We start from the raw sequence: 15,076 nt of genomic DNA on the forward strand, positions 1-15,076 counted from the left end.
AGTACCACTTCGCCTGAGGCTCACAGAGCTGCTGCAGACCCTTGTTGGTCTATTCCAGGCTCGTCGGTCATTCCCTGGAAATTAATGAGCAGCTTCTAAATTCAGACAATAGTCATTGTCTCTGTTTCCTTTCATCTGGAAAGAACATCTCAACCTGTGTGTGCGTCTCCCTCGATTCCTCTTTTTCAAGAAAACCAAATGGAAATCATGATTGTTGTTACCAATGTGATCATTCACGTCATATTCTCGTGGGCATGTGTGCGTTTGTTGTGTGATGACGAGGGTCCTTAAGTGGCTGCTGGTGGTTTATTGGTTCGTCTTGCGTGCCACTTCCTGTCAATGTGCCCGGCAGACAGGAAATCAGAGCTCAAAGCGTCATGTTACAGGAAGCTACAGAGAGATAACACAAACACACACACACAAACACACAACACACACACACACACACACACACACACCAATTGAGCAAATATAGCCCAGTATTTTGGGTGTGCGTGTTTGTGAAAGTGGTTGCAAAATGTTCTTCTAGCTGAGTCATGTAGGGGTTTAACACCTTGTTAGCATCTTAGCGAACAATAACTAACATGTTGAGTGATTGTTAGCTTACATGTTTGCTGGCTAACTCGCCAGAAGGAGGCAAAGTAGCAAACAAAACAAAGTTTTAGGACGTGTTAGCTAGCTACTGAAGGCTAACTAACTTGTGGCTAGTTAGCTACAGAACGGTTTGCTAACATTAAGGTAACTCCGACTGTCCTTTTGGTAAGCTAACTCTTAACGTTCCTGTTTTTCTTCAGGGTCTAAGAAGAAGACGAAGGTCATCAAGAACAACCCTAACCCTGTTTGGAACGAGGTACGACCTGTAGACGAAACCCAAATTCATCATTCGTTCATCGTTAATTACTTCTACCCATGTTCATTGTTTCCTGTCCTGGTCCTGTCAGGGTTTTGAGTGGGATCTGAAGGGGATTCCTCTGGACTCTGGAGCAGAGCTGCACTGTGTCGTCAAAGACCATGAGAAGATGGGGAGAAACAGGTCAGGACTTAAAAACACAACAGAATAAAAAAATCACAATATTTTCGACCAAGTACCTCAATATCTACAGTATATTGCAACAATATTGTGGGGATGAGTACTGGTACTTTCACAATTATCAATACAATGAGATTTTTGAGAAATCATCATCACAATATGACGATATCTAAAATATAACACGATATAAAGTCTCATATCACTTTAACGATATATTGATTTGTTGCCCAGGCCCAATGTAGATGGATAATCGCAGCCTGTAGCATAAAGTACCTCTCCACCAGTGTTGGGTAATGTTACCTTAAGAGTAACTCATTACGTTACTGCGTTATCTACTGAGAAATGCAAAGTGTGAGAGTACTTACATTCTTTCTATATTTGCACCTTCCCATAGATCAGAGTACAGGAACTGAGATAAGAACTGAGGTATTTCAGACTTGGTAGACGGATTGGACCAAACTCTGGGTACAGGCGGGGGTGTGGTCCATAGTTCAGAGTTGTTTGTTTTATGAAAACACCCCTTCAGATGGTTATTTTTGGATCGTTCCGCTTCATCGAGACGTCAGGCGTGTTGGAGTTCCCTCAGAGGGGAAAAAGGGGCAGGCATGAAAGAGGCAGGTCATCCTCTCATTGTGATCGTCGAGTATTTATTCACTCATATTTCCACCAATTCACCGACTGAAGTGTTGATTAATTTATTGATCCGTTCCTCAGCCTCTCATGGTACATCCAGACCCGAGCGTGACCTCTTCACCGAAGGCCATGCTAATAAGTTATCCTCAGTATTTTATTGATAATGATAATGTTTTTTTAGTTTTCTTATGTTCACACTTTCAGTATTATGGGGTGTAGGGAAGACGTATTTTTGTAGGCTAACCTGGATGTTAGCATCACCCCTCGTCAAAAAGCCAATGGCAAAAACCTTGCTGGCTGCACCTGATTGGACAAAAGCCACTCGTCGGCTGTTTATAAGCACTGCGATGACCTGGGTTTACCCCGGGTGCTGTGGTTTACCCTTGGTGCTATGGTTTACCCTTGGTGCTGAGGTTTACCCCGGGTGCTGTGGTTTACCCCTGGTGCTGTGGTTTACCCTTGGTGCTGTGGTTTACACCTGGTGCTGTGGTTTACCCCTGGTGCTGTGGTTTACCCCTGGTGCTGTGGTTTACCCCGGGTGCTGTGGTTTACCCTTGGTGCTGTGGTTTACCCCTGGTGCTGTGGTTTACCCTTGGTGCTGTGGTTTACCCTTGGTGCTGTGGTTTACCCTTGGTGCTGTGGTTTACCCCGGGTGCTGTGGTTTACCCCTGGTGCTGTGGTTTACCCTTGGTGCTGTGGTTTACCCCTGGTGCTGTGGTTTGCTCCTGGTGCTGTGGTTTGCTCCCACACAAAACAACATTTCCTGATAAATTAATTAATATGATATTCAGCTTTGTGATGTCTTCTGTCATCACCTCGCTGCCTCTGTAACTACTAAGAAAAACACACATTTTCGGTATGCAAAGACATTTGAAGTCTTCCGTGTGTCTGCTCAGGTTTCTGGGGGAATGCCGGCTCTCTCTCAGAGACGTGCTCAACTCTCCCAACCTGGCGGGCTCCTTCACCGTCTCCCTGCTGGACACCAAGAGAAACAACACAGGGGTGAGCACGAACACATACACACAGATTAATGTACAGCCTCATTGTATCATGAAGCAATCACATAAATCACTCTGAGTTTCCTGTCTGGATCTAAAAATAAAGAGAGTTTCCTGAGTCAGAGCAGAATAACAGCCGTGCGTCTCTATTTATTCCTTTGAATTTGAGATTATTTATACTCATACTACAAAACCTCATTATAACAAGAAAACAAACGACTTGATTCTGTGAAGATGCTTGCTGTAAAGTAAATTAAACTGAAGACTCAATGGTCGTGTCGTCTAAATGTAGAAAGGCCTCGAGCAGGTAACAGTCAGAGTGTCAGTCATCTTCGTTTTTTTAGCGCCAGATGAAACAGAGTTGTGTTTCCATCCTCATTTCCTGAACCCACAACAAAGTCTTCCTCTCTGATTGATGTCACACACACACACACACACGGTTGGTGTGTTTATATTAGCTACAGGCGGTACAATGTGTGTGTGATGTATACGTTAATTTTTCATCCAATCTACAAAGCAAAGAAACATCAAGTTGGAGCTGAAACACCATTAATTTGTTGATAAAATCTACATGACTGTATGCAGATTTTCTTGCCAGTAGACTGTGTTTCAATATCTGTTTGAAATCTATCAATTATTTCTTTATTTTTGTTGTGGAAGTTTTTAAATGTTTGTTTCCAGACAACATCAAGTGTGTAGGAACAATGTGCGGTACCTGAATATAATTACAAACCTGATTAAAACCAGGTAATGTAGCTGCTGTGCACAGACGCTGATATCTTTGTTTACAGATGCATTAGAGCTTATCACTGAAGTTGCTTTTTCCTGTTAAAGGAAACTGCAGAAGACTACACCTTTCACTGCTCCACACGCCCTACAGTACATTACTGCTGCTGCAACCGCTGCGCAATAAATCCTCAAACGTCCTGGCGCATAAATTCAAGACATGAAGATTTAATACGTTTCGAGCGTTTGTGGTGAAATGCCAATAAAAGTCTTGCTAAAAAAAATCTTGCTGTCTCAATTAGACGTCTGCCAATTTATAAAAGGACTTCCCGCTTAATCAACCGCTATAATGTTTCCGGCAGATTAGAGGCTTCACAGTGGGTGGAAAAATAAGTTATTTCTGATTAATCTGTAATCAGCATGATTTTAATCTGGTTGAAGACTTATTGTCCAAGTAAATGCAGCTAATGAACCATGAGTGCAGTGAATTAAACCTTTCCAACCAAAACCAACACTTAAACGATAAAAAAAAACACGGAAACTATCATTTCATGTGCGATCGATCAACACTGAGCGTCTGTGTTTCCTTCTCCTCTCCCAGGAGTTTTAATCATTTTTTTAAAATAACTGTCCTTTCTGTCTCCACCAGGCAACGCTGACCCTGCAGGTTTCCTACATCCCTCCTCCAGGATTGGCTCCAGTCTTCCTGCCTCCTCACCAGCCTGAATCTATGCCTCATAACAACCCCAGTGTGGAGCTGGACACTGTCACAAGTAACATCATCTCTCATTTACTTAATAAATCCATCAATGTGTCTTATATTCGTGTTCCATGTTTACTCCTGGGACTCAATCTGTCTGCAGTGATTTCTCTGGACACTCTGGGCGAGGAGGACACGGAGAGCATGATGATGCTGGAGCCCGCAGAGGACCAGGGTCCAGACGACGGGCGCTCCATGGTCATCGTCGGCCCTCAGGGGCCCACGGGCCAGGAGTCCCCCACCGCCCAGACACCTAAACGCTCCCCGCCGTCCCACAACACCCACGGAGGGCTGAGGAAGAGGAGGAGAGGAGCGAGCAGTCAGCACAAACCGCTGCCCAACAAACCTCAGGACCTACAGGTGCAGTGTGCTTCAGGAACGATTTGGAGTGAGAGAAAGCAGACTGCTGCTTGTTGTTTACGCTCACAGTGCCACCATGTGGTGATTTTGGCGAATTACACAAGAAACACAAGACAGAAGTTACTCTATTACAGTCACAAAACCACATGAAGCAGCAAGATAATACATGACGGACAGGACAGAGACCTTTGAAATCATTGTTACCTGGTCTGTTCATCATTATTTGTTGTTATTTGTTCACACTTTGTCATGAAGAAGTTGCTGAAGGTCATAAAAAATGTCTTCCGGTTCAGGTTCGTGTGCGCGTCATCGAGGGCCGTCAGTTGCCAGGCATCAACATCAAGCCCGTCGTCAAGGTAACGATATCCGGGCAGACCAAGAGGACTCGCATCAGGAAGGGCAACAACCCGGTGTTTGACGAGGTATACAAAAAGTTTTGTTTGTTAACATTTTGTCAAATTGGCACCATTAAAAAGGTATGCCGAATTAGCTATCGACACTTCCTGTTTGCAATGGACCCATGGAGCTACAGACAACTATCTCTGCTGGACTTTGAGGCTGGAGGAAACTTAAAAACGTTCGGATTCTAAGGCAGGTTCTGCAGTTACAAGGAGCGCCTTCTTTCCAGTTACATAGCAGTGGATTTATGATTGAATTCATGATAAACATCAGAGATAACCACATCTTTGGAAAGTGTATCAAAAAATATGTGTATCAGTTATGAATCCGAGTACATCATTTGAAACAAAATATCTTTTGTTGACCAGAATTTATCCAAAGTTCACATAATTTGCCTGAAACAGTTAATGTAGCAACTCGAGTGTTTTCCTCTCGACAGACTTTCTTCATGAACTTCTTTGAGACTCCATCAGACCTGTTTGATGAACCCATCTTCATCACCGTGAGTCTGATACTTTCTCTCCTTTTGTTTTTTATATTCCACACTCACCACTGTTTCTTTCTTGTTGTTTACACTTTAAGTTGCTCTTGATTAAATGTTAAATCTCTCTCTCTCTTCCTGTCAGGTGTGTGACTCTCGCTCACTCAGAACCGACGCTGTGATCGGTGAATTTAAGGTAAACCTCCATCTCAGCTCTGACTTTGATGCACCTGACTGGACACAGACAGTGATGGTAGAAGTATCCAGATCCTTTTTCTTAAGGAAAAGGGCTAATACCACATTTTGGAAACACGTAAAATATTTTTTTTTAGTTTAAGAAGCAGGGGAATTTTCTCAAAATGCAAACAAATACTTCACCCTTCAATATATCAGAAAAAATCACATGTTAAAATTGGACATATATGGTTTTCAAAAAGTGTAATATGAATAGTACCTAGTCAGACAAATGTAGTGGAGTAAAAAGTACTACATTTGCCTCTGAGATGTAGTGGAGTAGAAGTACAAAGTTGTATAAAATGGAAATACTATACTTAAATACAGTACTTAAATGTGAATATCCTTTTTTACAGCTGGATGTGGGCACCGTCTACAATGAGCACAGTGAGTAAACACTTAAACAAAAATGTAACATTATTGTTTAATCTGAAGTTTCTCAGTTTAACCCCCCCGCCTTCCTCTCTTCAGGACACTGCTTTTTGAGGAAATGGCTGCTGCTGTGTGACCCCGACGACCTCTCTGCTGGGGTCAAAGGTTACCTGAAGGTCAGCCTGTTGGTTCTGGCAGCTGGTGACGAGCCGCCGGTGAGTGTGACACAGTGTTATGATGATGATAGCCTATTTGTTCTTGTGTCGGTCTTGTACTGGGAAATGAACAATGGAGGTCCTCAGCTGAAATTCAACGTGTATCTCATGCAGCCAGTGTAGTTACATGATCCCACACTGATTTTGAGTCAATTGATCACATGACCTGGAAGCTATTGAGCTAACATGCTAATATTTACATGTAAAAATTAATAAAAATTCCTAAAAAATAATAAGAGATGTAAAACGTAAAAACAAGAGGTGTATCTCATGCAGCCAGTGTAGTTACATGATCCCAACATGATTTTGAGTCAATTGATCACATGACCTGGAAGCTATTGAGCTAACATGCTAATATTTACATAACTGTACATTGTAATTAATGCTAATATAAAGCATGCATTTTACACCAATATGCTAGTTTACATGTTAGCAATGTTAGCATGTTGCTCTGCTAACATTGTTTGCATGCTTACATAAGGTGTTGACCAGTACATGCTAAATATTAGCATTTTAACACGAGTTTTACATGTTACTGCAACATTCTAATGTTAGCCTGCTAGCATGTTAGCATTCAAAGTGCTACAGGTGAGAGTAAATACAGCTGAGGCTGGAAAAACTACAGCTTACACCCCAGTTTGAGGACAAGTAAGTATAATTCCTGAAGTACAGAAGTTTTTATGAGCAAAAATACTTCAAAGTATCGAAAGTAAAAGTTTTATTGTGTAGAAGAGCGTCTTATGATTATGTGTCTTATGCTTATGAACGCAGGATGTTTATTCAAGCATTAATTTATGTTTGTATTTGTATCTGTGTGTCTTCCAGGCTGACAGACGTGACTGTGTGGAGGACAAAGAAGACATCGAAGGAAACCTGCTGAGACCGGCCGGTCTGTCTCTGAGAGGAGCCACGTTCAACCTGAGGATCTTCAGAGCTGAAGACCTGCCACAGAGTTGGTCCTCATCAGTGTTTGTTTAATGTTCATTTATCTGCTTTGAAGGATTTCTAATTCCTCGTTCTCTGTCTGCAGTGGACGACGCCTTCATGGACGGGATGAGGCAGATTCTGGGGTTCGACAGCAACAGGAAGAACCTGGTGGATCCTCTGGTGGAGATCCACTTCGCAGGAAAAACTGTGAGTATCCTACTATAATATTTTATCCCAAACCCTGACCTCAAATAATAATTTAATTGGATTTTCTTTCTTTTTCAGGTTTGCACTAAGATTCTGGAGAAGAGCGCCAATCCACAGTGGAACCAGAGTCTGAGCATGCCCATTAGGGTGAGACACACAAACAAACAAGGCAAACACACAACATGAGTGCACCGATGTTTATACGTCTACGCTTTCTTTTTCCCTCCCAGTTTCCCTCCATGTGTGAGAAGATGAGGATCAGAATCCTGGACTGGTGAATCTTTGCTCATATTTTTTTACATTTCACTGCTGCTACCTGTAGCTACCTGGTTAGCTCAGTTAGCCGTGAAGCTTATTAGCTGACTCGAGTTTGCCCACACTTTAAGCTCACACTGCTAGCGCAGGAGCCTTGGACCACTGGAGCTAGCTGGTTAGCATGCTAACTAAAAATACAACACATTACAAAACTGATATTTCTCACATTCTGTTGATAATTTTAAGTTCTTTAGTTTTTTAATTTCTTACATATTGTACCTCTAAATCAAATCCCTATTATTATACAAGATCAAGACAACTGTGTTAAGCTGTGGGCTACAACTTGATCTCTGTGTTTTAAGCCTGTGTTAATTTACATTTTGGCCAATTGGCACCATTAAAATTACGCCGAATTAGCTATTAACACCTCCTCTTTGCAATGTATCCATGAATGTACAGATGACTATCACTGGAGTGCTTTAAAACTGAATATAACTTAAAAATGTGATCATTTTAAGGCAAGTTCAAGTTGTAAGGAGTGTCTTTTTGCAATGATTTATGGGGGATTTATGAACATTAATTCACAATAGATATTGGAGATAATAACATTCTCTGGAAGTGTAAGTTGTACTGAATCTATAAATACGTGTTTCATGTCTATGTGTTCAGATTTGAGAGAGTTATGACTCAGAGAGCGAGTATACATTTTGATGCACAATGCAGCTATTGAATTCATTTTATCTCTATTTTATTTTAAAATACTTTGATTTATGATGTCTTCATTTGGCTTTAAAAGCACGTGTAAGCGCTCTGGGTTTCTCCTCTTTCTTCCTCATTCCAGGGACAGAGCCAGTCACAATGACATCATCGGCACCACCCACCTCTGTATGTCGAAGATCTCGGCCCCCGGTGGAGAGATAGATGGTGAGTAACTAGTCTCAACTGGTCTCAACTGGACTGTGTCCGACCCGTTTGGTTAAGACTGGAATTGGCTGGCTTTGGCTGCACCGGAGTGTTTATACTTGTCTCGTCTTGTCTGGTTTGGTTCAGTAAAATTATTTTAAAAACATTCAACCAGTATAGGAAGACATTTCTGCATTGATTTTGAGTGAATGGGTCAAATGACCTTTTTTTTATTATAAAACAGCTCTATTTGCTGTAAAAATGCTGTCTAAGTATCAAAATGCTCAATCCACGGATAAATGTACAGAGTCTGTGGTAAGAAACTGCCTTTAAAGGAGCCGTCAGGACTTCTGTAACATTGTGATGTCATGACCATACGGACACCGCCCTCAGCCACGCCCCCAGCACAGCCGTGGTTGTAAAAATGCAGACAGAGCCGAAGTAGAAACACGGTGGGCGGTGCTTGCTCAGGCCTGTGAGAGCTGACCAATCAGAGCACACTTTTTTCTGAAGGGGGGCCTTAAAGAGACAGGCGCTAAAACAGAGGGTGAATAGAGGCGCTGCATGAGGACAGTGTGAGAAAAAAAAGGTGTTTTTCTGAACTAGTTCTGAAGTCCTGTGTGAGAATTTGAACCACCAGATGGATCCGTGTCTGTGGACATAACAAAGCATGGACGTTTTATTATTTTTCAGTGACATGCATGAAGACTAACTTGAATATACTTGTGTGCTGAACATTGACATTGCTTGAGTTTTCAGTCCTCAGAGTGTCTCAAACTGGTCTTGTCCTAGCATCTTTCAAAAATAAAAGCGTTTCCTGCTTCTCCCTTCCTACAAATAACAAATACTTTTCTTACACTATGAACAATTTAGCTCTATTTTGTTTCAAGTGATTTACTTGAAACAAGGTGACTGACTTTAGTTTAGCGGTGTGTTTGTGGTCCTGTGCATCTGTTTGGGTTTGAGTGGCGTTCAAAGACGTGTCTTTCTTTTCTGACTCTGAACCATCCTTCCTCTCTACGCATTCAGATGACTTGACTCCACGGACCGTCCACTCTGGCAGTACGTCCACCATCCTCTCTTATTTTCTGTGAAACAGCTTCAGTCTATTCAACTGTTTCACTATGTTCTTGTGACGTATACTTTCTTCTGTTTCCATCTTAATTCTGATCAAACTCTCTGAATCTATCATGTCAAGTGCAAATCATTTTCATCATTTCATCAGCTAATCAATCAATCTTTCTCTTCATTTTCGTCGTTCCACACTCTGCCCCGTTTATAGTGAGATCTGTTGTGTCATTGCAGTTGATGACACTCTGGGTTTCCTGCCTACGTTCGGTCCATGTTTTGTCAACCTGTACGGCAGCCCCAGGGAGTTCACCTCCTTCAACGATCCTCATGAAGTGCTGAACATCGGAAAAGTAACTCAACTTTTAAATACAATCAAATGTGGCCCCAATGCATCTTGGGGTGTTTTTGGTGTATTTTATTGATTAATACAGCTGCTTTTAAAGATCTTCCTCTGTCTGTCAGGGGGAGGGCGTGGCGTACCGAGGTCGAGTTTTACTGGAGTTAACTACAAAACTGGCGGACAAGCCGGAGCAGAAAACTGAAGACATCCTATCGGACGACCTGCTGGTGGTGGAGGTGAAAGGGAGGAGGATACAAACACAGATATAAAGGTATCATCCATCTGTTTCTCTTCCTCAACCTGTTTTCTCCATCTAACAGAAGTTTCTCAGGAAGAGGAAGTTCTCCCTCTTCGTGGCGTTTTACTCGGCCACGCTCCTCCAGGACGTCGACGACGCCATCCAGTTCGAGGTCAGCATCGGTAACTACGGCAACAAGTTCGACTACACCTGCCTCCCTCTGGCCTCCACCACCCAGTTCAGCCGGGCTGTGTTTGACGGTAGGTCGAAGGTAGAGTCCCGTCAATAAGGCTGTGATTTAACGATTTTGATGAAACTGACTGCATCGTTGTCATCCATGTGTGTGCTCCAGGTTGTCACTACTACTACCTCCCGTGGGGAAACGTGAAGCCGGTGGTGGTTCTGTCTTCAGAGTGGGAGGACATCAAACCGAGGATCGAGGCCCTCAACATGCTGCTGGCTGTCATAGAGAGACTGGTGGGTGTTGACACTCGGTTGTTCCTCTCTTAAAGCGACTGTAGAAGATTTACCAACTGATTGTGTGTGTGTGTGTGTGTGTTCAGGAGGCGAACATGCAGCGGGTGCAGCTGGAGGTGAAGGCAGGCAGCGATCTGGAGGAGGTGGAGCTGCGAGTGGTGGAGCTGTTGGATCAGGTCATCACAGACTGCAGGTAAACACACTGTTTTATACGCTGCTTCAGACTGAACATCTACGCTGCACTTCTGTTCGCTTACTTACTTTACTTCTTCCTCCAGTGAAGAGCTGCCCTCTCTCGACCACTGGCAGTGCGCGACCCCTCTGGACCGCTCGTTGAGGCACATTCGTGTTCTCCACCTGCAGCAGATTGTTTCGGCGGCGCTCGCTCTCAAACACGGACCAGCGACGGAGCTGTCCACGGTGATGGAGCAGGCCGAGGACTGGGCCAGCAGGCTCAGGACCATGGCTGAGGAGGTTTGTCGTTCCACTGATGATTATCAAATAACTGATGATTTATATTATACGACCACGAGAGAAAGAAAAAAAAAGACTAATGTGACTCTTCTCTGTCGGCCAGCCTCAGAACAGCCTCCCAGACATTGTGATCTGGATGCTGCAGGGCGACCGCAGGGTGGCGTACCACCGCATCCCAGCGCACACCGTCATCTTCTCCCAGCAGCATTGTGGGAAACACTGCGGACAGCTGCAGACCGTCTTCCTCAAAGTAAACGCACAAGCACAGTCATAGAAAACATGCACATCGTCTCCTGACATGAAGCTTTACTGACTGTGTGTCTGCGTCGTACAGTACCCGCAGGGCAGCGGCGGAGAGGCCAAACTTCCCGGTCAGCTGAGGGTCAAGGTCTGGTTCGGATTGGCTGCTGACGTCAAACAATTCAACGAGTACGCCGAAGGGAAACTGTCGGTGTTTGCTGAGACGGTAAGATGGCTGCCGCTGGTGTTCGATAAGCTCCACCCCCCTTGGTTACTGTTGCTAAGCCTGTAAAGCTGTCCTTTACAAAGACAATGGTGACAGATTTACCATCAATATTCCCAATAATTTTTTAAGTAGTGGGCACTGAATGTCGGCTGAATTACGACCGTCGCTAGCAGATTGTAGAAGCTGTAGCTGGCTGATTAAGCTAAAGACGCTCATTCATGTTGAATATTGTACTTAAGTTAAAGTTGACATTCATTAAATCCATTGATGTTTAAGAAAAACTTTATATCGTTGTGATTTTGGTTTTCAGTTTAGATGCTTCGTGTTTTATTTTGTAGAATTCATCTTCATGTGTCTTGCTGTGACTTTCCACTTCCTGTCTTTGTCTCTTTACCGTTTTATTCTGTGTACACCTGAGTTTATAAATGTATAAGAAGGCTTTACATAAAGGCTGTAAGTGTCCCAAATGACCCAAATCTCTCTCGGCAGTATGAGAACCAGACCCGACTCGCCCTGGTGGGCAGCTGGGGAACTACAGGTTTGACTTACCCCAAGTTCAGTGACGTCACCGGCAGAGTGAAGCTGCCCAAAGAGAGCTTCAAACCCTCACCTGGCTGGAACTGGTCCGGAGACTGGTTCATCAGCCCCGAGAAGACGTAAGTGTCACTCTGTCAGTCGCTTTTTCACAATCTTGACTATCTATCTTTAGTTAGAAGCTGCTGTTTTGTTCGTTAGCCCTTTTGGTACAATTTTATCCTCTAAAAATACATATTTTCCCACTACAAGCTGGCAAATAACGCCTTTTTTATTCTTGAAGCTATAGATTGAGCTGCTACTTTAACTTCATCAACCAGTTTTGTTTTCTGCCTCCTTGAACTGGTTTTTAGAGGCTCGTTAGCCCTTTTTTGGCGCTATTTTATCCACTAAAACACATAATTTTGTATGATAAGCTGGCAAATAGTTACTGATATTACTGCTTTACAGTTGAAGATGGAGCCATTTTTTTTTACATTATTTGTCTTAGTTTTTGTTGTTGCCTTGTTTTTTTTTCTGTTTGCAAACATCTTTCACGTCTTTGAACTGCATTTTTGTTGGGTTACTAACATTTTGTGCCCCCTTGAACTGGTTTTAGAGGCACATCATCCCTTTTTGGTGCTATTTTATCCACTAAAAAGACTTGCTGCAAAATTCACTGAAATTATCCTATTTTAAAATGCATTTTTATTTCTCAAGCTTTACAGCTGAATATGTGGCTGACTTTTTCTACTGTCAGTTTACTAGTCAGAAATTGTTTCTATATCCTCTCCCAGACCAGAATCACCTGGTTACAACAAACCTACAGAAGCCTGCAGGGGACAATAATCATTTTCTAACATTTATTTAATGCCATAACTAACTACTATAGATAATTGTTGTATGTATTCATGTGTTCTGTACGTGTCTGTGATGAAAACCTTCAGGCTGCTGTTCGACGTGGACGCTGGTCACATGACCTTCACAGAGGAAGTGTTTGAAAACCAGATGAGGTTACCTGGCGGACAGTGGATCGGCATGCCCGAGGGTTACACCGACGTGGTACGAGTGTGTAAATACTGCACGTGTTTGTGTTTCTGAAGCTTTTATGGTTTCACTCATTTAATAAATGTGTGCGTGTCAGAATGGGGAGAAGGCGGTGCCGAAGGACGAGGTGGAGTGTCCTCCAGGTTGGGTTTGGGACGAGGTGGAGTGGAGCGAAGATCTCAACAGGGCTGTGGATGATCAAGGTGCACACACACACAAAAGAAACACACCCTTCAGCAATAAAAGCTAAATTAAAAACTAATGAATCTTGTTCTGTGTGTGTTCAGGTTGGGAGTACGGCATCACCATCCCTCCAGACCGACGCCCAAAGTCGTGGGTGACGGCGGAGAAGATGTACCACACCAACCGAAGGAGACGATGGATTCGACTGAGACGCCGAGACCAGCAGAAGATGGACGCTCTCAGGAAGGTAGAAAAAGACCCAGACCAGCAGAAAAGCCTTAAACCTGGATTCTTTCTAATGTCGACCAGAGGGCGAGTCCACTGGTTGCAAATATAAATCTGATTATATATAAACTTATGAGAAAATCACCCTATTTCTGTTGTTGGCGCTCTGCAGTAAGATCTTCAGTGTTGAAATGTAACTAAGGACATTTACTTTTAAATATACATTCACGTCTTATACCTAACTAGAGTACAAGTGTCTCAAAGTTGTATTTTTGTTTCCATTTTGTGCTACTTTATTCTTAATACTTAAATTTTAGAAGTCAGTATTGCAGTTTTTACTCAATTACATTTATTCGACAGCATTAGTTAATTTGCAGAGTCAGATTATTAACACGTAATATGTTTCAACTAATAAATTATTATGTATTTTAATGGTATAATACCTGCTCAACATCACCAGTTATGATCCAGCTGAATCACTTCAACAGCTGAAGTTTCCTCCTACAGCCACTAGATGGCAGTGTAGCTGCACAAATGAGCAAGAGAGCAACTGCAACACACAGAGGTTCACAGTGATGTGTGTGTGTGTGTGTGTGTGTGTGTGTGTGTGTGTGTGTGTGTGTGATCACAGCAGCGTCCTGACGAGACAGAGAGGGAGGGCTGGGAGTACGCCTCGCTGTTCGGCTGGAGGTTCCACCTGAAGCCGAGGAAGACCGACAGCTTCAGGAGGCGCAGGTGGAGGTGTCGCATGGAGCCGCTGGAGAAGACGGGGCCGGCGGCCATCTTTGCCCTGGAGTGTTCTCTGGTGAGAGAGAAACAAATACAACAAATAATAATGGCACTTAAGATACACTGTGTGGCCAAAAGTATGTGGACACCTCAGCATTCCACCCAAGTGTGATGGTAACAACCTCCAGCTCCTCTGGGAAGACTTTTCACAAGATGTTTCTAACCTGGCTGCAGGGATTTGATCCCAATCAGCCAGAAGATCTTCAGTGACGTCCAACTGTGATGTTAGGTGACCCGGTCCGGCTCACAATCTAGTTCCAGTTCCAGTTAATCTCAAAGTTCATCGCCAAAGTGGGGAAACCCGTTTTTCTTTGTGTGTTGAGACAATGTCATGTTGAAACACTTTTGCCACAAAGTTGAAAACAAAAATATAATTATATGTAACAGTCAAACTAAAGGGTCCAAACCATGGGCCGAACATAAACAAAACATACCACATACTCTTGGACACACAGAACCCTTAAATTAAGGCGGCCTTTTATTTTGAAGGCCATGCAGGAGGAGAGTGTGATACTTGTGCTTCAAGTTCTTCTCTTTCTGAGTGTGACCTTCATCTTCTCGGCCTCCTCTTCCTCTTCCTCCCACAGAGCAGTATAGAGGACAAGAACGACGACAAGTCGGTCACGACCACGTTCGGAGTCAACAGACCGACCATTTCCTGTTTCTTTGACCGTAAGACACAACACAACACAACACACACTGTCTCCGTTATCTGCCTGTCTCCAGGTACAATGATGATGTGTGTGTTTTTGT

General features: G+C 43.2%; 1 protein-coding gene across 5 annotated transcripts in view; it reads left to right on the forward strand.

The window, feature by feature from the left end:
* The window catches only part of dysf (dysferlin, limb girdle muscular dystrophy 2B (autosomal recessive)), a 73,625-nt gene that overhangs the window by 9,112 nt on the left and 49,437 nt on the right, over positions 1-15,076 (forward strand). For 3 of the 5 annotated variants that reach the window (XM_084343740.1, XM_084343743.1, XM_084343741.1), the window contains exons 2-31: positions 795-850; positions 942-1,033; positions 2,560-2,665; positions 4,037-4,160; positions 4,251-4,507; positions 4,801-4,929; positions 5,346-5,408; positions 5,533-5,583; positions 5,978-6,008; positions 6,093-6,208; positions 7,034-7,160; positions 7,239-7,342; positions 7,421-7,489; positions 7,573-7,616; positions 8,439-8,521; positions 9,530-9,562; positions 9,806-9,921; positions 10,034-10,147; positions 10,232-10,409; positions 10,502-10,626; positions 10,713-10,819; positions 10,905-11,100; positions 11,204-11,350; positions 11,435-11,566; positions 12,056-12,222; positions 13,027-13,141; positions 13,224-13,329; positions 13,414-13,556; positions 14,166-14,339; positions 14,911-14,995. In XM_084343740.1, the coding sequence (XP_084199866.1) occupies positions 795-850; positions 942-1,033; positions 2,560-2,665; positions 4,037-4,160; positions 4,251-4,507; positions 4,801-4,929; positions 5,346-5,408; positions 5,533-5,583; positions 5,978-6,008; positions 6,093-6,208; positions 7,034-7,160; positions 7,239-7,342; positions 7,421-7,489; positions 7,573-7,616; positions 8,439-8,521; positions 9,530-9,562; positions 9,806-9,921; positions 10,034-10,147; positions 10,232-10,409; positions 10,502-10,626; positions 10,713-10,819; positions 10,905-11,100; positions 11,204-11,350; positions 11,435-11,566; positions 12,056-12,222; positions 13,027-13,141; positions 13,224-13,329; positions 13,414-13,556; positions 14,166-14,339; positions 14,911-14,995 (3,390 nt within the window). The remainder of the gene's footprint in view (positions 1-794; positions 851-941; positions 1,034-2,559; positions 2,666-4,036; positions 4,161-4,250; positions 4,508-4,800; positions 4,930-5,345; positions 5,409-5,532; positions 5,584-5,977; positions 6,009-6,092; positions 6,209-7,033; positions 7,161-7,238; positions 7,343-7,420; positions 7,490-7,572; positions 7,617-8,438; positions 8,522-9,529; positions 9,563-9,805; positions 9,922-10,033; positions 10,148-10,231; positions 10,410-10,501; positions 10,627-10,712; positions 10,820-10,904; positions 11,101-11,203; positions 11,351-11,434; positions 11,567-12,055; positions 12,223-13,026; positions 13,142-13,223; positions 13,330-13,413; positions 13,557-14,165; positions 14,340-14,910; positions 14,996-15,076) is intronic. The other 2 variants (XM_084343742.1, XM_084343744.1) reach the window with 1 other exon arrangement.

This window comes from Pagrus pagrus (assembly GCF_965226575.1).
Source record: "Pagrus pagrus genome assembly, chromosome: 22".
Lineage (NCBI taxonomy): Eukaryota > Metazoa > Chordata > Actinopteri > Spariformes > Sparidae > Pagrus > Pagrus pagrus.